The sequence below is a fragment of the Pelophylax lessonae genome (genome assembly GCF_965119305.1).
Source record: "Pelophylax lessonae genome assembly, chromosome: 2".
Taxonomy (NCBI): Eukaryota; Metazoa; Chordata; class Amphibia; order Anura; family Ranidae; genus Pelophylax; species Pelophylax lessonae.
The window spans coordinates 10,542,479-10,568,711 of NC_138769.1; the positions used below are offsets into that span (position 1 = coordinate 10,542,479).

The window sequence follows — 26,233 nt, forward strand, 5'->3', positions numbered from 1 at the left end:
CTGTCTCCCATTCGGGCTCTCAACATCTCCACGGACCTTTTCAAAAATCTTATTGGCCGTGGTAGCCCTACTGAGATTGAAAGGTATCCGTCTTCACCACTATTTGGACGATCTACTCCTGTTGTCCCAAGACAGAGACCAACTATTAGTTCATCTGGAGCAGGTCGTGTCCACTCTCCAGAAGTTTGGTTGGTTACTCAACAAGGAGAAGAGTCACCTGATTCCAACTCAGTCCCTGATCTACTTGGGCGCTCTGTTCGACACAGAGAAGGCGACTATCTCTCTTCCAGAGGAAAAGATAGGGACTCTCCGAGACAGGATTCGCTTTGCCCTCTCATCCTCTCATCTTCAGGCACGTCAATGTCTGAAGGTGATCGGGACTATGGTCGCAGTAGTCCCCATGGTGAAGTGGGCCCTGTGGAGGATGAGACCCTTTCAGAAGGGATTCCTTCAGCAATGGGATACGTGGCATCTGGATCAACGCATCTTCCTAACCCCTTCAATGAGAGCGAGTCTTCCTTGGTGGCTATGCAGAGACCACCTGCTGAACTGCCACTCTCTGAAACCAGCTCCGTGGGTAGTGGTTACCTCGGACGCCAGCAACATAGGCTGGGGTGCCCACTGTCTGTCGGAGGTGGCACAGGGCAGGTGGGAGTTTTCCACTCGAGGAATAGTATCCAACATACTAGAACTCCGAGCAGCATTCCAAGCTCTTCGAGCATTTGCTCACCTGACAAAAGACCAACCTGTCATGCTGCGCCTGGACAACACCTCAGCAGTGGCATACATCAGGAAACAAGGGGGTACACGCAGCTGGTCCCTATTGAGGGAAGTGGAGCCGATTATGTCCTGGGCACAGAAAAATCTCTCGAATCTTTCAGCGGTTTATGTTCCAGGAGTCCAGAATGTCAAAGCAGACTTCTTGTCCAGAGTGGATCTGGACAACAACGAGTGGTCCCTTCACAAGGAAACGTTCGACTGGATCCTAACATTGGGGTTTTCTCCAGAGGTAGATCTCTTCGCCTCCCCCTGCAATCACAAACTGCCGAAGTACTACTCAAGATTCAGAGATCCACAAGCATCAGGGATAGATGCACTCTCGGATCAGTGGAGATTCCACAGGGCATACGCCTTCCCACCAATTCCGATTGTGTTGCAGTTCCTTCGGAGACTCAGGTCGGAGCCAGTGGAGGTAGTGGCGGTGATTCCCTTCTGGCCGAACAGGCCATGGTTTCCCCTTCTGACGCTACTCAGTGTCCAAGATCCAATCCCGCTACCCTTCAGACCGGACCTGTTGTCCCAGGGGTCTGTACTCCATCCGTGCCCAGACCGTTTACATCTCAAGGTCTGGATGTTGAGAGGAGGAGGTTACAGGCTTTAGGCTGTCCAGAAACGGCAATCTCGACATTACTTAGTGCTAGAAGAAGCTCAACGAACAGGGTGTATCAGAGAATCTGGGAAAAATTTTCTGCACAACTGAATACAAGGCCTGATCCTCAATCTTCAATTAAGATCCAGGATGTATTGAGCTTTCTCCAATCAGGACTGGATTTGCCTCTATCAGTGAGTTCGCTCAGAGTCCAGGTCTCGGCTATTTCTGCTTTTACAGGGATCTCCTGGGCCACTCATGCCCTAATTCGTCAGTTCTTCCAAGGGGCAGTGAGAATCAGACCTCAGAGAAAACCCAGGTTTCCCAAGTGGGATCTGCCACTAGTTCTGGATTTCCTGGCGAGTCAAATTCAAGACATGTTTGATTCTTTGACCATAAGAGAACTTACACTGATAACAGTATTTCTGGTGGCTATAACCTCAGCAAAAAGAGTGTCGGAAATTGGGTCCTTTGGGACACAAGAGCCTTTCTTAACCTTTTTTCCTGACAGAGTGGTGCTCATTCCCATGCTGGATGCGAGACCAAAAAGGACCTCTGTCTTCCATGAAAACATAGAAACAGTATTACCAACCTTTAGACAGGAAGAGGAAGATTCTTCGGTTCATCCGCTGGATGTTGGAGAGTGTATTAAGAAATATTTAAATGCCACTTCCTCTTTCAGAAAATCAGAACATCTTTTCGTTACCTTTTATGGAAAAAACAAAGGTTCAAGAGCCTCAACGAGATCCATTTCCTCTTGGATCATCCAGACCATCCAGTGGGCTTATAGGGCTAAGGGCTTGACCCCTCCAGCAGTAGTTACAGCTCATTCGACGCGGAGCATCTCTACCTCCTGGGCAGTATCCAGACATGTGGCTCCTGAAGTCATTTGCAGAGCAGCATCGTGGTCCTCTATTAACACTTTCTTATCCCATTACTGTGTTGAGCCAGCGGCTCTTTCTTCTGTGAATTTTGGTTTGCAAGTCCTGTCTGTTTGACAAAATGCATTAAAACTTTTCTGTTCAGCACCTGCCCACCCTGTGTGTACGGCGAGTTATTTCCCGATACGTATGCTGCCATGGAGTCTGTCAGGAAAACGGAAAATTTATATCAAATACTTACCGTAATTTTCCTTTCCTGATGGACTCCATGGCAGCAGGAGTTCCCTCCCGGATTTCTGTGGAGGATAGTTACAGAACACGTGTGCTGAACAGGAGCAAAGATTTATGGGAGTGAGGTCCTATGGGTAGGTTTGGAGGCGGGGCCAAACCCGATACGTATGCTGCCATGGAGTCCATCAGGAAAGGAAAATTACGGTAAGTATTTGATATAAATTTTCCGTTTTTCAGCCTAGTTTTTGGTTTGGAGCATGCTCACATGAGCTATCTGCCAGAAATTGACTCTGGAGCTATTTTTGCAATTTACACTTTTATTAATATCTTTTTTTCTACTTAACATTTTCACACAGTTTAAAAGCAGTTTAGCTCAAAATCATATAACACATCTTTCCCACACATTTTTTATTTTTTTCCTGCCATATTTTGTGATTTTGAAAAAATTAGTCCACCTTTTAGCTGGACTGTTTTTAAGTCCAGTCCTGACATTAGTTGATCTTAATGAATCTCACAGTTGGCTTTATTTTCCGCCCGCTGTTCTTTGAATACCAATTTCAGACTTAAAAATTCACCGGTTCGCAAAATCCAGCCGAAACTCCAATTCTCCGTACTATGAATCAGGCCCATAATCTCTGAAGAGTGTAACAAAGTGGAAAGGAAAAATTCCATGACCACTAAAATTACAAAGATGTATCCTTTTAAGCAGGAAGAGGTAAAATATCTGGAGTCTTCCCCCAGTGTGGATGCCGCAGTGATGCGTCTTGCGAAGCACGTCACTCTTCCAATGGAAGATACAGCATCATTTAGGGATCCTTTGGATAGGAGGATTGATGCTGACCTTAAACGGGCATATCTTTCAGCCGGTATGGCCTGTAAGCCAGCTTTGGCCTCGGCTACAATCTCTAAAGCAATGGAAGTTTGGGTCAACGCCCTTGAGGAAACTCTTGGAGGAGTTTCGGAGGAAGTTCTTCGGAGCTCCCCGATTCAGGAGCTGAAGATGGCTGCGGGCTTCTTGGGGGAGGCGTCTCTAGACACCATTCGCCTTTTGGCCCGAGTTATGCTGTCTTCTGTTATGGCAAAACGTGCCCTTTGGCTTCGTCCTTGGGTAGCCGATGCTGCCTCCAAACAGGCTTGGTGCCGGATTCCCTTTGAGGGTTCTTCCCTCTTTGGGAATAGATTGGATGCAGCCATAACTCGGGCCACGGGTGGAAAATCTGGGTTACTCCCTCAGGATAAACGCCCAGGCGCTCAGAAGCGCTCTTTCCCAAGGAGATAGAACACTAATCGCTCGAGGGAAGCGCGCAGCTACAGACCGGGAAAATCCTACGGAAGAAGCTGGAAGTCAAGACAAACCTCCTTTCAGAAAGGTCCCAAGGGCTCTTCGTTCGGTGACCGGGAGGCGACCAAATCCTTTTGAGGTTGGACCCGTCCAGGCTGTTCCGGTAGGGGCCAGGATGCTCCAATTTCGGGACGTCTGGGCGGCCTCGATCCAGGATCCCTGGGTTTTAAATATTGTGTCCCAAGGGCACTCTTGGGCTTTCGACAACGTTCCCAAACCCAGGTTCGTTGCAACTTCCCTTCCTCCTGCAGCAGAAAAGAAGAAGGTTCTCCTCAGTTATGTGGATACCCTACTAGATCAGCGTGCTGTCGTACCAGTTCCCGAAGTGGAAAGAGGTCAGGGAGTGTATTCGCCTCTTTTCCTCGTCCAGAAAAAGAACGGCACATGGCGCCCGGTAATAGATCTCACATATCTCAACAGATCTATCCATCGGGAGAGATTCAAGTTGGAGTCCCTAATCACAATACAATATTCGGTTCTCCCAGGAGATTGGTTGGTATCAATAGACCTAAAGGATGCGTACTTCCACGTTCCTGTGGCAAGAGAATACCATCAGTTCCTCCGGTTTGCTGTCAATCATGTCCACATGCAATTTACATGTCTTCCCTTCGGGCTCTCGACTTCGCCTCGTACCTTCTCCAAGACTTTGTTGGCAATTGTGGCTCTCATCAGAACCAGCGGTATCAGATTGCATCATTACCTGGACGATCTTCTTCTTCTGTCCCAGGACAGGTCCCAGCTACTGATACATCTGGAGCAGGTGATCCTTACTCTTCAGGAGTTCGGGTGGATTCTGAATTTAGAGAAGAGCCATCTGGTGCCCACACAGTCCCTGGTATTTCTCGGAGCACTATTCAACACGGTGAATTGCACCATATCTCTGCCCGAGGAGAAAATTCCAGTAGTCCAGAGCAGGGTGGCTCTTGCTCTTGCTGCCTCCCATCTCACTGCTCGTCAGTGTCTGAAGGTGGTAGGGACTCTAGTAGCTACCTCGCCCATGGTGAAGTGGGCTCTGTGGAGGCTGAGACCCTTCCAGAAAGGGTTTGTACATCAATGGACGACAGAGAACTTGTCACAAGTTATTTACCTAACACCATTCATGAAGGGGTGCCTTCCGTGGTGGTTACGCCGTGCGAATCTAACCAACTGCCACTCAATTGCTCCAATTTCCTGGGTGATGATAACCTCCGATGCCAGCAGTACCGGTTGGGAAACCCACTGCCTGTCAGAAGTGGCACAAGGCAGGTGGAATTTCTCCAGTCACAGAGTGGTGTCCAACATCCTAGAGCTACGAGCCGCCTTCAAAGCCCTTCAGGCTTTTCACCATCTGACTCAGGGAGCCTCAGTGTTACTCAGGATGGACAACACCACAGCAGTGGCATACGTCAAGAGGCAAGGTGGAACTCGCAGCATGTCTCTACTCCACGAAACAGAACCAATTATGTCCTGGGCCCAGCAACATCTGGCCAATCTCTCGGCGGTCTTTGTGCCAGGAGTGTTGAATACGGAAGCAGACTTCCTGTCCAGATTTCAATTGGACAACAACGAATGGTCCCTCCATCAGGAGGTGTTCAATTGGGTTCTGTCTCTGGGAATCTCACCGGAGGTGGATCTCTTTGCGAGTCCACACAACAAGAAACTTCGGAAGTATTATACGAGGTTCAGGGATCCTCAAGCCTTCGGAGTGGATGCCCTCACAGACAGATGGAACTTCCAGTCTGCCTATGCCTTTCCACCGGTGCCAATAGTACTCCAATTCCTTCGGAGACTGAAGATGGAGGACGTGGAGGTCATAGCAATAGTTCCCTTCTGGCCCAACAGGCCTTGGTTTCCTCTGCTGTCCCTTCTAAGCTTCAGGGATCTGATCTCTCTACCTCTCAGGCCAGACCTTCTATCGCAGGGTCCTACTCTTCATCCACGCCCTGCGCGTCTACACCTCAAGGCCTGGTTCTTGAGAGGGGGAGGCTGGAGACCCTCGGATGTCCAGAAGAGGTGATTCCCACTCTTATGAGTTCAAGAAGAGCTAGTACCAACAGGGTTTATGAGAGGATCTGGGCAAGGTTTATGAGTCATCAAGCCCAGAGTTTGGGTCCAGCAGGCGCTCCTACTATTCAGCAAATCTTGAGTTTCCTGCAGTCTGGTTTGGATCTATCCCTCTCGGTTAGTTCTCTCCGGGTGCAAGTTTCTGCCATCTCTGCTTTTACTGGAATTCAGTGGGCGAGACATCAACTGATCCAACAGTTTTTTAAGGGTGCAGTCAGGCTAAGGCCGCAGAGAAAGCCAAGATTCCCGAAATGGGATCTTCCGTTGGTTTTGGACTTCTTTGCTTCAAAAGATGTTGCTTCCATGTCCATCAAGGAGCTTACGCTGAAGACGGTATTTCTGGTGGCTATCTCCTCTGCTAAGAGGGTCTCAGAGATACACAATCTGGGCTGCAAGGAGTCTTTTCTGAACTTCTTTCAGGACAAAGTGGTCCTAATCCCTATGCTGGGGTCAAATCCTAAAGTAACATCTGTCTTCCATGAAAATTCTGAGATAGTTCTTCCCACCTTCAGAACAGATGAGGAGTCCTTAGTCCCAGTGGCGTAGCGTGGGGGGTGCAGGGGGGGCCACTGGCACTGGGCGCAACATTTAGGGGGGCGCATCCTACGCCCGCAATCGGCGGGATCAAAGTGTCCCTTTATTCTGAAGTTGCCCGCCCGGCGCCCGCCCGCACTCCACCTCTTGGCTCAGTGGCCGCCGCTTTGTGCAAGACGAACGGCGGACCGCTGAAAGTGTCATGCGGCCAGGGGGCGGGGCTGGTCGTGGATGAAGATGCCAGTCTGTGGCTCCCCCTGCTGTCCGGCCGGCCACCGACATGCTGTCTCTCCCCTCCTCGAGTCTCCAGTGTATTGGCACAGAACAAGGTAAGTGATGTCTTGCCTGCCCCCAGGGCCCAGGGAAGTGGGGGGGGGTATCAGTGTAGGGGGGGTCAGCATAGGTTTCAGTGTAGGGGAAGTGGACATGGGAGGGAGGGGGGGGGGGGTCAGTGAAGGGGGTGTCAGTGTATGGGGGGGGTCAGTGTAGAGGAGGGTGTGTCAGTGTAGGGGGGTCAGCATAGGGGTCAGTGTAGGTGTCAGTGTAGGGGGGGGTGGTCAGTGTATGTGGAAATGTAGGGGGGTCAGTATAGGTGTCAGTGTATGTGGGGGTCAGTGTAGGGGGGTCAGTATAGGTGTCAGTGTATGGGGGGGTCAGTGTAGGGGGGTCAGTATAGGTGTCAGTGTATGGGGGGGTCAGTGTAAGGGGGTCAGTATAGGTGTCAGTGTATGGGGGAGGTCAGTGTAGGGGGGTCAGTATAGGTGTCAGTGTATGGGGGGGTCAGTATAGCTATTAGTGTAGAGGTCAGTGTAGTGGGGGTCAGTGTATGTGGAAATGTAGGGGGGAGTCAGTGTATGGGGGGGGTCAGTGTATGTGGGAATGTAAGGGGGTCAGTATAGGTGTCAGTGTATGGGGGGGTCAGTATAGCTATTAGTGTAGGGGTCAGTGTAGTGGGGGGTCAGTGTATGTGGAAATGTAGGGGGAGTCAGTGTAGGGGTCAGTGTATGGGGGGGTCAGTGTATGTGGGAATGTAAGGGGGTCAGTATAGGTGTCAGTGTAGCTGTCAGTGTACGGGGGGGTCAGTGTAGGTGTCAGTGTATGGGGGGGTCAGTGTAGAGGAGGGTGTGTCAGTGTAGGGGGGTCAGCATAGGTGTCAGTGTAGGGGATGTGGACATGGGAGGGAGGGGGGGGGTCAGTGAAGGGGGTGTCAGTGTAGGTGTCAGTGTATGGGGGGGTCAGTGTAGAGGAGGGTGTGTCAGTGTAGGGGGGTCAGCATAGGTGTCAGTGTAGGGGTCAGTGTAGGTGTCAGTGTAGGGGGGTCAGTGTATGTGGAAATGTAGGGGGGTCAGTATAGGTGTCAGTATATGTGGGGGTCAGTGTAGGGGGGTCAGTAAAGGTGTCAGTGTATGGGGGAAGTCAGTGTAGGGGGGTCAGTGTATGGGGGGGTCAGTATAGCTATTAGTGTAGGGGTCAGTGTAGTGGGGGTCAGTGTATGTCGAAATGTAGGGGGGAGTCAGTGTAGGGGTCAGTGAATGGGGGGGGGGGTCAGTGTATGTGGGAATGTAAGGGGGTCAGTGTAGCTGTCAGTGTACGGGGGGTCAGTGTAGGTGTCAGTGTATGGGGGGGGGGTCAGTGTAGAGGAGGGTGTGTCAGTGTAGGGGGGTCAGCATAGGTGTCAGTGTAGGGGAAGTGGACATTAGGGTCAGTGAAGGGGGTGTCAGTGTAGGTGTCAGTGTATGGGGGGGGGGGTCAGTGTAGAGGAGGGTGTGTCAGTGTAGGGGGGTCAGCATGGGTGTCAGTGTAGGGGTCAGTGTAGGTGTCAGTGTAGGGGGGGGGGGGTCAGTGTATGTGGAAATGTAGGGGGGTCAGTATAGGTGTCAGTGTATGTGGGGGTCAGTGTAGGGGGGTCAGTATAGGTGTCAGTGTATGGGGGAGGTCAGTGTAGGGGGGTCAGTATAGGTGTCAGTGTATGGGGGGGTCAGTATAGCTATTAGTGTAGGGGTCAGTGTAGTGGGGGTCAGTGTATGTTTAAATGTAGGGGGGAGTCAGTGTATGGGGGGGTCAGTGTATGTGGGAATGTAAGGGGGTCAGTATAGGTGTCAGTGTATGGGGGGGTCAGTATAGCTATTAGTGTAGGGGTCAGTGTATGTGGAAATGTAGGGGGGAGTCAGTGTAGGGGTCAGTGTATGGGGGGGTCAGTGTATGTGGGAATGTAAGGGGGTCAGTATAGGTGTCAGTGTAGCTGTTAGTGTATGGGGGGGGGGTCAGTGTAGGTGTCAGTGTATGGGGGGGGGGGGGGTCAGTGTAGAGGAGGGTGTGTCAGTGTAGGGGGGTCAGCATAGGTGTCAGTGTATGGGGGGGATCAGTGTAGGGGGGTCAGTGTATGTGGAAATGTAGGGGGGTCAGTATAGGTGTCAGTGTATGTGGCGGTCAGTGTAGGGGGGTCAGTATAGGTGTCAGTGTATGGGGGAGGTCAGTGTAGGGGGGTCAGTATAGGTGTCAGTGTATGGGGGGGATCAGTGTAGGGGGGGTCAGTGTATGTGGAAATGTAGGGGAGTCAGTATAGGTGTCAGTGTATGTGGCGGTCAGTGTAGGGGGGTCAGTATAGGTGTCAGTGTATGGGGGAGGTCAGTGTAGGGGGGGGTCAGTATAGCTATTAGTGTAGGGGTCAGTGTATATGGGAATGTAAGGGGGTCAGTATAGGTGTCAGTGTAGCTGTCAGTGTATGGGGGGGGGGTCAGTGTAGGGGGTGTCAGTATAGGTGTTAGTGTATGGGTCAGTGTAGGGGGGTCTGTATAGGTGTCAGTATAGGGGGTGTTAGTGTATGGGGGGGTCAGTGTATAGAAATGTAAGGGGGAGTCAGTGTAGGGGTCAGTGTATGGGGGGTCAGTGTATGTGTCAGTGTAGTGGGGGTAAGTGAAGGGGGGTCAGTGTAGGTGTCAGTGTATGGGGGGGAGTAGGTCTGTGTAGTGGTCTAGTAGGTTTGTGTAGGGGGGCGCAAATTACTTGCCTTGCCCCGGGTGCTGACAACCCACGCTACGCCACTGCTTAGTCCATCCTCTAGACGTGGGCGACACTCTAAGTCAATACTTAGAGGCCACATCCTCCTTCCGTCAATCAGATTTCCTGTTTGTTCTTCTCCATGGGAATAAGAAAGGAATGCGCGCTTCTTCGAGAGCAGTGGCTGCATGAATTGTTCAGGCCATCCAATGGGCATATAGAGCAAAAGGCTTGGCTCCTCCAGAGGCGATTACGGCTCATTCTACCAGAAGAATTGCTACGTCCTGGGCAGTTTCTAAACACGTCGCGCCTGGCGTGATCTGCAAAGCAGCCGCTTGGTCATCTGTGAATACCTTTCTTACACATTACTGTGTTGAACCTGCTGCTTTATCTTCAGTTAACTTTGGCGTTCAAGTCTTGTCAGTTGACAGTGCCAATTAAAGTTTTCTTTGTTCAGCATCTTCCCACCCGGGAGTGTATAGCAAGTTATTTCCCGAACGTATGCTGCCATGGAGTCTGTCAGGAAAACGGAAAATTGATATCAAATACTTACCGTAATTTTCCTTTCCTGATGGACTCCATGGCAGCAGGAGTTCCCTCCCAATTCCTGAGTAGGCTAGTTACAGAACACTGATGCTGAAAGGGAGCAAAGATTTATGGGAGTGGGGTCCTATGAGGTAGGAGAGGAGGCGGGGTCTACCTGAACGTATGCTGCCATGGAGTCCATCAGGAAAGGAAAATTACGGTAAGTATTTGATATCAATTTTCTGTTTTTTTGATTACCGAAGTTCGGGTCCCATTGATTTCAATGGGGTTCTGAAATCCGGGCCAAACTTTTGGGCAGTTCGGATGTTCTGGCCGAACCGAACTTTTGAAAAGTTCGATCATCCCTAGCTGTGACGGAACTGTCCCGCACTCCGCTTGAGTGCTTCCCTCAGTATACCGCTTCCTCCACTTTAAACGTAGTTATCAGATATTATAGCCACATATTGCAACCAAGAATTAGGCAGGACTAGTTTAGCTGCAAACCTGGGACTCTTTATTAAACAAGAATACAGGCTTTTTATACACTAACACTCAGGTGAGGCTGATCCCATCATATGCAAATGCAACTGTATACAGAAATATAATTAACACTATAAACATTAAAGTGGAGTTCCGGCCACGAAAATGTTTTTTCAATAAAAATACCCCCGGGACAGTCAGGGCTAGCACATTTCATAATGGATAGCCTCTGTACTATCCCCGGTCACACTTACCTTTTAGAAGAAATACTTACCTTGAAAATATCTTCTCCAGCGCTGCCATCTCGGATGTGGGCAGCTGAAGCCAGCGCGTCCTCTTCTGTGTCATCTTCCGTGTCCTCTTCTCCCAGAATGGGCCTGCACCGGCCTCGATCGTCACTTCCGGTGAGGGCGCGTCATCCCTCCACAGCTTCTGGGCATGCCCAGAAGCTTTTTAGAAGGGAATGACGCGCCTGCACCAGAAGTGACGAGCGGGGCCGGTGCAGGCGCATTGATTCCTGGGAGCGATGACGTTCAGCTCCCATGAATCAGTGCAAAGAGGAAGTGATGGCGTGGGCCGCGGCCGCAGAGGGAGGTAGTGGAAGGAAGGTGAGTATAATTTTCTTTAATAACAAGGTAAGTAAACAAAAAAAAAAATCGTAACTATCCATTTATTTTTAAGGTGACGAAAAGCAAGCGGATGGCCCAAAATCGACTATGTCGATTTTGTGGCTGGAACTCTGCTTTAAGTTACATTTAATAACTAGCCACCTGGACAATCAGGAATCTCATTCCAGGTCAGACTTGCCGGCACGAGCTCACAAAGTTCCATACACATTATTACAAGTGTAAACACATCCCACAATAGTTTGCTAGCAGTAGTAGATAGATCTGAGAGAGACGTATGTACAATGTCCCCTGCTTACTCACCCTCACCGTTCCCTGTGGGTTCAGATCTGCAGTGTTGGAGTTCAGTCTACTGGAATGAAGCAGATTCATCAACATTGTAGGGTGGAGTTTCTGCCAAAAAATATTTTCAGGACAGGCCGCAAAGAAACAGTCAGACAGACAGGGACGGGATGAGGGGTGGGCAGGAGTAGCAGTTTCCCCGGGCGCAGTGAAGCAAAAGGGCAAAAAATAGATGAAGGGTGATACACCCATTCTACGGCATGTATTTATACTTGCCGGCATCGAGCTCACAAAGTACAATACACATTATTACAAGTGTAAACACATCCCACAATAGTTTGCTAGCAGACAATAGGTGAGTTAATTAGCACAATTACCAATTCAAAAAGTTATCCCCCCCTTCCTTAGACTAGTAGGCAATAGACTATAGCAGGAGACCTACTTACAATAAACACATTATGGCAGGGGACCCCAGACAGGTAGCTTGCTGAGGACATCAATATCTGCTAGTCTCACATTGTGAAGCAGACACTATTTTTAATGAGGCCTATGGGCCCTAAACAGGGACCCTGGGCCTAGAGTCCCAGAGTCTCGGGGAGACAGGGTCTTGGATCCAAATTAACATTACTCCAAGGATCCCCGAGGCATAAACCTCACAAAGAACAGTGTTCCCCCAACAGCCAGGGCCCATAGTCACTGGGTAAGAGGCTTGCTTGAAGTTTTCTCCAAAATCCCCTGTCCAGGCTAGGTCTGTCACAGTGGCACTCCACGTGCATACAGCAAAGAAAGTATGAGCACCCCTAGGAACCAGGGTCAGAACTATAATTTTAATATTAGGAATGGCAATGCTGTCCTAGTATGTCAATTCAAAAGCAAGAAGTGACCAAGCTAGCTGAGAATGTTGACTGGAATCCAGGAGTTGCTATCAAAAGAAGCTGTATCATAGAATGCAGACACTGAATATGACATCTATAAATGTTTATGCTACAGACACACGCCTCCCAACCGTCCCGGATTTGCAAGGAATGTCCCGGGATTTCAAGTAACTATAACGCACAGAAAACAAGTCACTCTTACTTATCGCAGAAAAAAAAAAAAGCAAATACAGGCGGTCCCCGGGCTACAAACATCCGACTTACAACCTGAGAGAGACAACAGGAAGTGAGGAGAGATCTCCCCCTAGGAAGGGAAATTCACTTCTGGAAGAGTTCTCATGGGAAAAAGGTGTCTCCACTGAAGCTTTATCATCAATCCTTGTCTCCACAACAACCCAAAATTTTCAAAATCCAATTGTCACAGGGACAGAAAGTGAGATGAAATCTTCTGAACGGGGGGCACAGACAGCAAAAAAAAAAAACCTTACAGGGGTGTTAACACTTCTCTATGCTATCCAAAAAATGTACCTGTTCTGACTTACAAACAAATTCAACATAAGAACAAACCTACACTTGTTTGCAACCCGGGGATCGCCTGTACACCTAAGACCGGCCATACATGGGTTGAGTTTCGAAATCATTTTGGTTCAAATTTTGCACCATTAGTGGGCTGCTGAAACGGCCAATTTTCGTGCACTCGTCAAATTCTAATGGTTGGACATGTTGGAAATTTTTTTGAAAAGCAAACAATTTTCTAATCAATGATGGGAGAATCGTGTGAGAAATATAATCGGAAAAGAAATGCGTGCAAGAAAAGAAAATTCATGGAAAGAAAAAAAGATTTCTGGCCACAAAAATTATTTTCTGTAGCAACATGAGGTGAAATTAAAGGCTTGGTGGGCCAAATTTCAAAATCAATAGTGGCGCCATCGGATCACAAAATTTCTGATTTTTTTAACCACTTCTGGACCGGAAGGATTTTCCCCCTTAATGACCAGGCCATTTTTTTACGATTCGGCACAGCATTAATTTAACGGACAATTGTGCGGTTGTGCGACGCTGTACCCAAATAAAATTGATGTCTTTTTTTCCCACAAATAAAGCTTTCTTTTGGTGGTATTTGATCAAGTCCAAAGTGAAAATTGCCTTGACTTTTAAGCCATCAATCTGCCCACCATGCTCTGTCAAAAAATAGAAAGCCAAAGGGCTATCATCATTTTTCTTTTTGATGTCACAGACTTGTTCACCAAGGCAGACCCTCATCTTAAGCTTTGTCTTTTCAACATAAAATTTACTGCAGGGGCATATGGTCATATATATTACCTTAGTTGTAGAACAATTATTACATTTATTGATCTTAAATGACCTCCTGCGTCTGCATTGGTGAACCCATCCATGAGATCAACATATTTAGATACAGTATCTCACAGAAGTGAGTACATCCCACACATTTTTGTAAATATTTTATTCTATCTTTTCATGTGACAACACTGAGCGAGTGTACAGCTTGTATAACAGTGTAAATTTGCTGTCCCCTCAAAATAACTCAACACACAGCCATTAATGTTTAAACTGCTGGCAACAAAAGTGAGTACACCCCTAAGTGACAATGTCCAAATTGGGCCCAATTAGCAATTTTTTCTTCCCAGTTTTATGTGACTCGTTAGTGTTACAAGGTCTCAGGTGTGAATGGGGAGCAGGTGTGTTAAATTTGGTGTTATCCACTAAGCGCCGTATGACGTCACGACGTGCGTTCCACCTAACGCGTTTCGTCATTGGTTAGACGTCATACGGCGCTTAGTGGAACGCAAGCCGGAAGTGCCGCTCTCCACTCGAAGCCCTCGTGTATGACGGTGTTTCTTTGCTTTCTGCATGTGTATGGACTGTTACCTCAAGTTTTAGCACGCTGGTTTGGACTTTTTTACCACGCTTTGATGCTTTTGATTTGATTTGAATTTCAACCCATTTTTACACATTAATTCTTTGGGACTGCATGTAATTTTGGAGTGACCGGGGGTGTGCAATAAATTAACCACTTATATACAGTACTGCACTATCCGGATCTTTATTCCCTTATATACCCTGTGGCCGGAGGTGACCCTCAACAGGAGGACCATCGATCCGCTGATCCACACTGGGATTACATCCCCTCGGAGAGAGCCGGCAGCTGAAATGGCACTGGAGTAGGGATACCGAGATCCACCAGGAGGGACGTTCCTCTATCTGGAGATTGTCTCCAAAGCACGGCCGGTCTTAATGTCGTAAGGCATATAAGACCCACGGTTTCTGGTGAGTCTGAATTTCACTTATTTTCCACGGTGAAAGGGCCATTCTTTGGGAAGAAGAAAAGGAGCACCAGCACTTTATTTATTTAATACACAATTTTTCTTTTCATTCACTGGACTATTTGTTAACACAACTTATATTTTGCAAAATACAATCTTTATGGACTTGGGTCAATAATATATTCTATATATAATTTTTGTGTGTTAGATTCATGGTTTTTACCATCACTTAGGAATATCACATTATTACTTATCGATTTATATATTTTTTTATGCGTATGTATTATATTGATTGGATTTCAGCAAGCGCTATAGGTAATAGTTTAGCCTGATTACTATAATTCACATATCTGGGGATATCTGGATTTTACACTGCCTGGCCAAAAAAAAAAAGTCGCCACCAAAAAAAAAGGTCACACGCTGTAATATTTTGTTGGCTTTGATTACGGCACGCATTCGCTGTGGCATTGTTTGTGAAATGTCCAGGGATTTATTTCCGTCCAGTGTTGCGTTCATTTTTCACCAAGATCTTGTATTGATGATGGGAGAGTCGGAGCACTGCACAAAGCCTTCTCCACCACATCCCAAAGATTCTCAATGGGGTTAAGTTCTGGACTCTGTGATGTCCAATCCATGTGTGAAAATTATGTCTCATGCTCTCTGTACCACTCTTTTACAATTTGAGCCCGATAAATCCTGGCATTGTCATCTTGGAATATGCCCGCGCTATCAGGGAAGAAAAAATCCATTGATGGCATAACCTGCTCATTCAGTATATTCAGGTAGTCAGCTGACCTCATTCTTTGGGCACATGCAGTAACTATCCAATAGGAGAGTTACTGCATGCTTAGTTTAGTTAGTTGCTGTGACGGACTCTGGACACCCCGGCTGGGTATCTCCGCCAAGAAGCTGCTTCCTAAGCGCTGGTACACGAGATCCATGAATCTGGCTATAGTTACCCCAAGAACTCGACAGTACAAGTTTAGGAGTCAACCAAAATGAACTGTTTATTGAAACACAGGCACAAAGAGATATACACTGTGGGACAATAGCCCCCTCCCCCTTAGCAGCCAATCCACATACACATATACATCCCATAAAAAGTTGATCTTAAGGCAGACAGAAACAATAGAACAATGGGATACAGGCACTTAAAAATAACAAACCCCACCCCACCTCACTATCTAGCAAGGGTCTATGAGACACTCCTACAATATTCTAGCAATCTGAAAAGTCAAACCGTTCATCTTCATATATTTCCTGAGGGACACTGTTCAGAAATATTATTGCTCCAAGTGAATGAGCCCCTCATTCTTTCAACACAAACCACACATATAGAACCCAAGATAACGGGGGTAACACGAAAGGCTGAGTCCAGTGTGTTTGTACAGCGAGTCTTATTAGTGCAGACCCAACTGGGGTTCTTGGTCACCCTGATAGAAACAGGGTGACTTACACATAAGAGGGGCTGGGGAAGCTGGACAAGGAGTTTCCTGACCTCTCTAAATTAATTTGGGTTCCACGAGCCCCCCCCAGCCAAAGTGACTCCTGTCACAGTTGCTTAGTTAATTCCAGGTGGCGACTTTTTTTTTTTTTTTTGGCCAGGCATTGTAAGATTGTTAATGTGTCCTTAGTTACATTAAAGAAATGCCACATCAGTTTATTTAAAAAAGGGTTAAGTTTCTCTCCATTGGAAAGAATGGATAAGTTCATGGTCTTTAAAGATATTAATCTTTTCTTGAGAAAAGTGTTCTTCAGAGATGTTCATGAAGTAAAAGAAGGTAACACCGATTTATACAAAGCCAGGATAATATAACAAAAGAAGAAAGACTAGCACTTAAAGAGTTGAAAGATACCCCAAATATATTTATCAAAAAAAGCGACAAAGGGGAATGTTATCTTGTCTGAAGATCAATATTTGCAGGAAGCACTGAGGTTACTAGAATATACTATATATATATATATATAGAATATACAAAGCCAGGATAATGTAATGAAAGAAGAAAGACTAGCACTTAAAGAGTTGAAAGATACCCCAAATTGAATTATTAAAAAAAGCGATAAAGTGGGAAATGTTATTTTGTCTGAAGATCAATATTTGCAGGAAGCACCGAGGTTACTAAATGATCAAACTTCCTATAAACAGTTAAGCCAAAACCAGTTCCTAACTTTAGTTCAGGTAATCAATATAAAGTTAAAATGGGCCAAGGAAATAGTTTTGATTTCTAAAATAAAAGAGCAGAATTATTTTGAGGTGATGGATTTCAATATACCTATTTTTTACATAATTCCGAAAACACACAGAGATTACTATAATCCACCTGGTAGACCGATAGTGTAGGCCATACATGGTCCTTTAGAGAGAGTGGGTAAGTTTATAGACTTAGCTATTAAAGAGAAGGTACAGTTCCTTCCTTCATATGTGAGAGACACGAAGGATGTTTTGATGAAATTGGAAGAATTGAAAGTTGAAGGTGATTATTTTTTAGTCGGTATTGGCATAGAATCCCTTCATGTGTCGATCCTGAATGCATGGGGATTAGAGGCAACTGCGCACTACTACCTAAGTAAACTTCGACGAGTTAGCAACTCAGAATGAAATTCATTATTAAACTCCTTTATCTTGCCCTTACAATAACTTCTTCCAGTTTGATGGCAAGTATATCATCAAATTAGAGGTACCTACATGGAAGCCCCATGGGCCCCATTGTATGTGTGCCTTCATCTTGGCTTCTGGGTAGCACACCGTTCATCTATGTACCTCCAGGGCCGGCGCTACCTACGTATAGGCAAGGTAGGCACCGGCCTAGAGCGCACACCAGTCAGGAGCGCTGCTCTGGCACCCTGCTGGCTGCATGCCGCAGTGAGGAGAGGGAGCATTTCAGCTGTGCTGCCAGACGGACTGCCTGAGATGACACAGAGAACTCCCTCCCCCACCCCAGCCCGCCCTGATCAGATACGAGAGGTTAGGGGGGGGAGTATGTGCAGGTGACAAGCGCACTGTGGTATCTCTATGCTGATATGGTACGATCTTTATATCTCTACTGTGGTACATGGCAGACTGCCTGTGTCCTCTCCTCTCCTGTGTGACTCCTCCTTACACAGCAATCAGCAATGCATGTAGAAGAGAATGTCCGAGCAGAAGGCGGGAGCTGTCCAACTTCTCAAGTTAAAAAGTTTGTGATTTGTTGCTATGGGCGGTCCAATCATCTGCCTGGTAAATGGAAAGTTGAACAGCTTCTGCCCTCTGCTCGGACATGCTGCATCCTCTGTCTTCCACCTGCTATGTAAGGTAAGGGACTCAGAAAACACATTCATCTGCTCCTCTCCCTTCCTCCTTTCATGGCCTCTCCGTTCTCTGCTCTGTGTCACTGTGCTCAGGTGGGAAGTGCAACTGTCCCAGGATCCATTCTCCTCTGTTCTGTCCTCTCCACCTCCAGCATGCCTGCAGCCTCTATAACATCCCTTCTCCAGCCCCTCCCATGTGCTCCGTCTGTGAAGGAGAGGTGGGTGGGAAGATTAAATCCACACTGAGTACCCGGGACCATTAAGTGAGTGAGCACTTTGACTGACCAGATCCTGCTCTCTCTCTCCCCCCTGTGTCCAGCCCCCTCCACCTGGCTGCACCCCCCTCTCCTGTCCACCTGGCTCTGTCCCCCCCCACCTGGCTGCACCCCCCTCTACTGTCCACCTGGCTCTGTCCTCCCCCCACCTGGCTGCACCCTCGTCTCCTGTCCACATCCCCCCTCCACTTTCTGTAGCTGCAACCCCCCTCTCCTGTCCCTCCCCTGTCCACCTGGCTGCATCTCCCCCCTCCACCTGGCTGCACCATCCTCTCTTGTCCACCTGGCTCTGTCCACCCCCCACCTTGCTGCAGCCCCCCCGCCTCTCCTGTTCACCCAGCTCTGTCCTCTCCCCCACCTGGCTGCACCCCCTCTCCTGTCCACCTGGCTGCATTCCCCTTCCACCTGGCTGCACCCCCCCTCTCCTGTCCATCTGGCTCTGTCCCCCCCCCACCAGGCTACACCCCCCCTCCCCTGTCCACCCTGCTGCACCCCCTCCCCTGTCCACCTGGCTGCATCTCCCCCCTCCACCTGGCTGCTTCCCCCCCTCTCCTGTCCACCTGGCTGCTCCCTCCCCTCTCCTGTCCACCTGGCTGCTTCCCCCCCTTCTCCTGTCCACCTGGCTGCTCCCCCCCTCTCCTGTCCACCTGGCTGCTTCCCCCCCCCCCTCTCCTGTCCATCTGGCTGCTACCCCCCTCTCCTTTCCATCTGGCTGCTACACCCCCTTCCCCCTCTCCACCTGGCTCTGCCCTCCCCAAACTGGCTGCACCCCCTCTCTCCTGTCCACCCCCCCCCACCTGGCTGCATCCCCCTCCACCAGACTGCACTCCCCCTCTCCTGGCTCTGTCTCGGTTTACCGGGCTCGGCTATCCCACCTGTAGACCCAGGGTGTTCATGGGGGCCCCTGGGAAGGATGGTGGGAGCTCCACGGACATCCATCCGCTGAGCCTCCCTCCTAGGCAAAGACCAGGAAGTGACAGACGTATATGACGTCACTTACTAGACTGGAACTTTCATTCTACAGGAGCTGTGCTCAGGAAGCAGCTGATGGAACACCATCTGTATTCCATTACCTGTAGAGGAGTAGAGAGGAGACATCCAGAGACTAATAGACCCCGAATGTCTAATCAAGAGTACCTGTCACCTATATGCTACCACATGGGCTATTGGTCCTCTGTCGAATAGCAATAAAAGTTTTATGTAAAAAAAAAATAAAAATAAAGAACAAAAAAAAACTTTTTAAACATTAAAAGAGACACATATAAAAGCAAAACATTTTAGAGCCCCCCCAAGACACACACACACAAGATGCATGCAATTGCCCTGCACGTTATGCATCACCACGCACGCCAGAGTGACAGCAATATTTCTAGCATTAGAACTACTGCATAACACAAACCTGATGTCCTGTAGGGGCTTTTTAAGCATTGCCTATGAAAAAAGGGTACTGAAGTTTTTTCGCTGTTCCATGGGTGCACACACGAAAGACCCTATAGGTCATCAGTTTAATGTTATGCAGTAGTTCTGGGGCTGGAATTAGTGAATTTATTTTGATTTTTTGCTTTTTTTTTTTTGTTGGGGGGGCGCAAGTAGCTGATCTTGCCTAGGGCGCAAAAAAGTCTAGCACCGGCCCTGTGTACCTCAGCCGAGTGAGAGTATGACTGGGGTACATTGATGATGTGTTGGTCTTGTGGAAGGACTCCAGGACTGAACTGGATATATTCATGAGGGAACCTAATACAAATGATAGAAATAACAGACTGATATATGTAACAGACTCTGGGGAAGTTTCCTTCCTAGACCTCAAAATTATGAGGGTAGGTTATAGGCTTATCACCAAGACATATTGTAAGGAAACAGCAGCAAGCACACTGCTCCAATCAAAGAGCTATCTACCCCGTATCCTGTATTACTTTAGATCACTTCCTATTCCCGTCAATAGCACTCATATTCGCAAGTTCCAGTCTCGAATCCTCAAGTTTGTTTGGGGCTTAAAAGGCTACAGATTTTCTAAGGATATATTATTCAGAACTAGATCACAGGGAGGGCTCAGACTTCCTAACCTGCAGTGGTATTACCAAGCAGCACAGTTGGTGCAGATATCAGTCATATATTCTCGTGGGGTAAAACCTGACTGCGTCAATATGGAACGCCAAGCGGTCCCCTCTCCATACGATAGACTACCTGATGTGGTGTCAAGCAAAGTATCGTCCAGCAATTCTAGCACCTACTCTCTCACACTCGTTCTTTCTCTGGGACAGGCTCCGGGGTAAACCTAAAATCACCTCCCCAATACGACCTCTGGCTCTCTTGTTCCAAAACCCCAATTTCCCTCCGGGCCAGAATATTACCTCGTTTAAATGGTGGCTAGATAAGGGGTTGTATAGAATAGGACACTTCTTTACAGGATCGGGCCCGATCTTCCTTTCGTACTGTAAATCTAAACTCAAAATGCCAGCTACTGAACTATTCCGCTTTCAACAAATTTCCCATTTCCTTTCTTACATCTGGAAATCCAACGTCACTTCTCCTAGGGTAACACCATATGAGGCGTGGTGTGGTAATGTCATGGAGCAGAGGGGTGGCATCTCTGTGATCTACGGGTCACTTGCCGATAACAGTCAGAAACCTAGTTATGCCAGAGCATGGGAGGGTGACCTCTCGCAGGAGTGGGGGGAACAGCCGTGGTCCTCTGCCATGACTGCGGCTTATAAAGGTGTACTGAATGTCTCCCTTATTGAGGCAAGTGTCAAAGTCCTCACTGGATGGTATATGGTGCCTGAGAGAATTCATAAATTCTACCCGGCTTCTTCCCCACTCTGTTTTAGGGTTGCTCCCTCCTGGGCTCTGTCGTTCATATGTGGTGGGACTGCCCCAAAATACGGGGCTTCTGGAATAAAGTATTCAATATCATCAGGAAAGTCACGGGTCTATCTATTGTGCAGTCACCACAGATTGCTCTGCTTAACATGCCTACCCCGGGCGCATCCAAATTTCAAAAACGTCTCATTCACTTCATTCTTCTGGGAGCCAAAATGACCATAGCCAGCGCTTGGAAGCGACCTTCAGTTTCCATACTGCGCGCTAAAAGAAACATTTCCTGGATCACGTTGCAAGAATTGCTAGCTAGCAAACTCCTGGATACTCACCATATCTTTGAAGTGGTGTGGGAACCATGGGCTGAGTTCACTAAAACCCCATTGCATGCTCTGCAGCACTAGTTTGATCCTTCTTGTTCTTAGGGACCTGTCAGGAAAACTCCTTCCTATCACTTTTTCTCTCTAAGGCCTCATTCCTCTGTGCTAGTATCGCACCCTCTTTATCATGGTCTTATCCTTCCTCTGTTCTCTCTTTTAATAGCTTCTTTAACTCTCCTTTCTATTCCTTTCCCACCTTTTGTCTCTTCTCTTTTTCTTCTCCACACAATTTTCTCTTATGCATGCCATGCTTGTTGTGAAGTTTTTGAGACGTTAGTTGCTCCCTACCTTCACGGTATTGGAAGCCTTCTCGACTCGTAGGGTTGCATATTACTCAATAGCATTTTGATCTAAATGTATAACTTTATGGCTCTCTTTTATATGGGTAAATCATTAATACCTCAACTTGGTTTGCCAGAGCTGAGTTATGGGGGAGCCGGGGTTGCCCTATCTCTCCTGAGGGGACAGTCTTAGCCCCCAGTAGGGGTCTCCTTGGGATTGGGCGGGCCTCTCCGGATGTCCATTTCACGGCGCATAACTTTTCCTCTGCACCTTTCACATTGTGGAACATGTGAAGACCACTTGCTTACTTACACTTTGAAGTTTTCGAGAGTTGTATGTATTCTGTTTAGTATGTTTCAATTTGTCAAATATTTGCTTCTAGTGCATGGTTCATAATGCTTGTTTTGTATCTGTTCCATTATATTACAAATAAAAATCTTTTGAAAGCAAAGAGCTATCATCCTGAACCATTGAAACGTGTAATTCCAGTTAGTCAGTTTGAGCTATTTTGTTTTTGGTGGAGGAGTGCACACAGACAGACTCTATCTCCTCCAGTCTCCAGGAAGATGCTGTGTATATATATTGGATCTTTTAACCACTTAAGCCCCGAAAGATTTTACCCCCATTCCGACCAGGGGGTATTTTGCGATTCGCCACTGCGTGACTTTAACGGACAATTGCGCGGTCGTGCGACGCTGTACCTAAACGAATCTGACGTCCTTTTTTTCCCACAAACAGAGCTTTCTTTTGGTGGTATTTAATCACCTGTGCGATTTTTTGATCACGCGCTATAAACAAAAAAAGAGCGTCAATTTTGCAAAAATAGCAATATTTTTCACATTTTTTTATATGAAATCCCCCCCAAAAAAAATGTAAAAATCAAAATTTTTTTAAATTTTCGGCCAATTTGTTTTATGCTACCTATGTTTGGTAAAAAAAATCGCAAAAAGCGTATTTTGATTGGTTTGCTCAAAAGTTATCGCGTTTACTAACAAAGGGAAAGATTTTTGTCATTTTTGTTGTTTTTTTTTTTAACGCGTAATGGCGGCGATCTGCGTTTTTTTGCAGTACTGCGACATTGGGGCGGACAGATCGGACCCTTGACTGATATTTTTGACACTTTTGGGGTTACCAGTGACATTTCTACAGTAATCAGTGCTATACATATGCACTGTTACTGTAAAAATACACTGGTAGTGAAGGGGTTAACTTTATTTGGGAGGGAGGGGCTGTGTGTGTCCCTAGGGGCGTGGTTTCTACTGTGATTGGCTGTGGCTTCAGCTGTAAGGACACTGATCAACGGATCTACATACTAGATCCGAGTGATCAGTGTCTTTACAGTGAGGAGAATAACAGGTGGCTTGTTTACACAAGCTGCCTGACATTCTCCCTCTCCCCCGCCGATCGCCGAGTGGCCGGCGGACATCGGGTCCGCTGGTCACACGCGCGGGGGGGTCCGAGACCACGCGGGAGTGGGAGCGCGCCTCCGGGGGCGCGAGCTCGCTCCCTAGACCCTCACAAGCAAGCAACGTAGCCCTACGTTAGTTTGCCTGTGAGGGGCTGACCGCCGACGTAGATAGTCGTGCGGCGGTCGGCAAGTGGTTAAATAGAAATGATTGTCTCAGATCCAGTATTGGTTTATCATCTTACCACTCAAGTATGTCAAGAACAAACAGTTTCATTTTTTTTTTTAAATTAAAATGTATGTTGCTCCTTAGTGTAACTCTGTGTATAGATATTTGGGTTTCAGAACCATTTCCAGAATTGTGGAAATCCTGATGAAGGGATCAAAGTCACCCTGAAAGCTTGTGTTTTAATGACATAAGTTAACCAATGAAGGGGGTCACATAAACCCCAAACTTTCTTCAGAAATGATTTCCAAAATATGATCTGAGGAGCCCCGGAACCAACTTCCCCCCATTCTCTACATCTGATAAAATCTTATAACCAACCTAAATCATTCAATAAACCCAATCTATACCTATAACTTAATGAGACTAAAATGTTACAGAAAATAAAATCTTAGATATTAGGCCTCCTTTTATCCTCCAGGTTGGGGAAGGAGATGGTGCCCATAATGGTAGATTTCCAGCCTCCTCCAGCAGTGTCTGAAAGGGGAATATGGACCTTGTTTATGATGGTACAATCAGTAGAAGGGAAACCAGTGCTCATTGAATCTTCATACTGGTAAGCTATGGGGAAACCATCATACACAGATGTAACTGGGAGAAGGAAATTTCCTCATCTTGCATTTGGAGATGTCCCCCCTGTGTATGGCAGAAGGGATGTCTTCTACTGTTCAAGATTTGCCTGTAAAATATAAAATAATAGGTGAGGATTAGAAATGTAGAGGCTTCCACTGCTGCTCCTGAAAATGTTGCTTTCCTGGTTGTCTCTGGTTTCCATATCTGTAGATAGTGAGTCTCTGATCTAGAACAAGCAATATATTAATTTCAGGTCAGTGGCTCTTGTAGTCAGAGGTTCAGCATGACAACCAGGTAACTGGTATTTTTCAGAAGGAGAGGGTACCCCTGGCAGCCTCCAAATTTCCATAGGACTGTTGTGATAAGTCTCAAGTTTTTTACACTGACCAATCATATCCTCAAATTTTGCTCCCCCAGTCCCCCTCTCTGACATCGCTGTGAACTCCTCCTGTCTTCTGAATGGCAGCGCAGTGGCCTTCTGTTCGGTGAATGGTTCAGATCCGCGTTATTCCTGGAGTTTGGATGGAAGAGCCGTCTCCTCAGACAGCCGGGTAACTCTTCCTTCTCCGGTCTCCGGAACCTTCTGCTGTGATGTCATTAATGAAATCAATAATCTAAGTATCTCCATCAATATCTCCTGTCCAGGTGAGTGAGAGAAATGTCTCCAAGCTGAATTTACTACTAAAGTATTTACTGAGTGATAAACTATTCCAGACACACACTATGTAACAGAATAATCTGCTTCCATCAGAGTATTTTACCTTCTGCTATGGATCACACCACAGAATGGAACTTTTTTTTGTTATTTTTTACCTTTGTTTATGCATTAAGAAAAGCATACAGTGTATCAATAGGTATAGAAGACTCAAATAGACTGCCAGTACCCAAAAATACAAAATGCAATTATTAAAAACTTCATTGCCTCAACAGAGTCACATATCCTGGGGAAGGGATACATTGCAAAGATCATCATGACACATAAACAGGGTTTTTTTTCAGCTGGAACTTGGTGGAACTCAGTTCCACCACCTCTGACTCAGACCCTCTGCTCCCTGCTTACCACTATCACTAACACATATCCAGCTTCTGTGTTTATCAGTGGCAGCTTGTCTCCCAATGGCTCCCACAGATCTGATCTCCTGAGTGGCTCCTACAGAGTGCAGGATGGGGAAAATGGATATGAAGGGGCCTGGGGTGCAGTGCAGATTCCAAAACCCCAACTGGATGATCTCCCTCCAAGTGAGAGAGGCAAAGCCACCTACAGTGTATGTGGGGAGGCAATAGAACCGGCTGGGTGCTTCAGCTTAATACAGCAACACAAGTAAGATATGTGGAACGGAGAAGGGAGGAAGAAGATGGGGCAGTGAAAGGGGGTTGCATGCAGAAGTCAGAGCTGAAGAGGGGTGAAAGTGAGATGTGGATAGGGGATGCAGAGGTAAACAGCCATGGAAGAAGGTGAAGTGCACCCCTGAACTCTGCACAATGTACGTAGCACATCCCCAAACTCAGCACTACACCCCCCCAACTCAGAATTCTTTGACTACACCATTCAATGCAGTTGGGGGGGGGGGGGAGTTTTGAAGGGTCGTGATTGAGTTCCTGCACCTATTTCCCGAGAAAAAAAATCCCTGCACATAAAACTGTAGCAAAATGTAGTTACTGATACAATGTACAATAGAGTCCTAGAATAGGGCTCAGTACCATGGCCTACCAGTGTCCAAGCAACTAAGTAGAGCTAGAGAAAGAATCCAAGCTGTGGCGGCTGGTGCTCCATTGGCCAGGGGGGGGGCGGCACACGGACCACACCATACCCCCCCCGGACCACACCAGCCCACACTCCATACCCCCCCAGTCGCCGGCTGACTCACCCTGGACAGAGGCGGCTTCCCCCTCAGTCTTCCGCTTCTCCTCCCTCCTCCTCCTTGGCCAATGGCATAGCTTCTCCTTTCGGCCAATTGGAAAAAGGGGCTAAGGACCCACTTTCTGATTGACCAGGAGGAGGATCCGTGTGAATATTCATTCGCTATTGTTAGACAACTGGGTGGGCTCAGGGCGCAGTGCTCTGCGCCCCAAGCCCACCCTTTTTTGAAGCCTATTAGAGCCTCTGGCTCTAATCACGTGCTTAAAATAAAAAACCCCATTGGAATCCATGCGTCCGGCGCCCTGCATGTAGATTAGGGGGCTGGATGCATAGATAGGGGGGGCAGCGCCCCTGCGCCCCCAATAGACGGTCCGCCACTGAATCCAAGAGACTGGGGGTAGAAAAAGGTAGTTGAGAAGTGAGAAGGTGGGAAAAAGAATAGAAAAAGGAAGTAAAACCAGAAGGAAAAAAAAATCAAAAACCCAAACCCCTTTGGGGAAGAGGATAAGAAAACAAACTGCATAAAAATTTTCCAAACCATCCCTAGTTTAGCAATATGATCAACAATGTTAACCACTTAAGCCCCGGAAGATTTTACCCCCTTCCTGACCAGGGGGTATTTTGCGATTCGGCACTGCGTGACTTTAACGGAC

At 47.4% G+C, this 26,233-nt stretch overlaps 1 protein-coding gene across 1 annotated transcript in view; it reads left to right on the forward strand.

Moving 5' to 3' along the window:
• The window catches only part of LOC309547911 (uncharacterized protein), a gene marked incomplete at both ends in the record, with an annotated part of 267,527 nt that overhangs the window by 205,486 nt on the left and 35,808 nt on the right, over positions 1 to 26,233 (forward strand). The window contains one exon of the mRNA XM_082247911.1: positions 24,137 to 24,364. Coding sequence (XP_082104037.1) covers positions 24,137 to 24,364 — 228 coding nt within the window. The remainder of the gene's footprint in view (positions 1 to 24,136; positions 24,365 to 26,233) is intronic.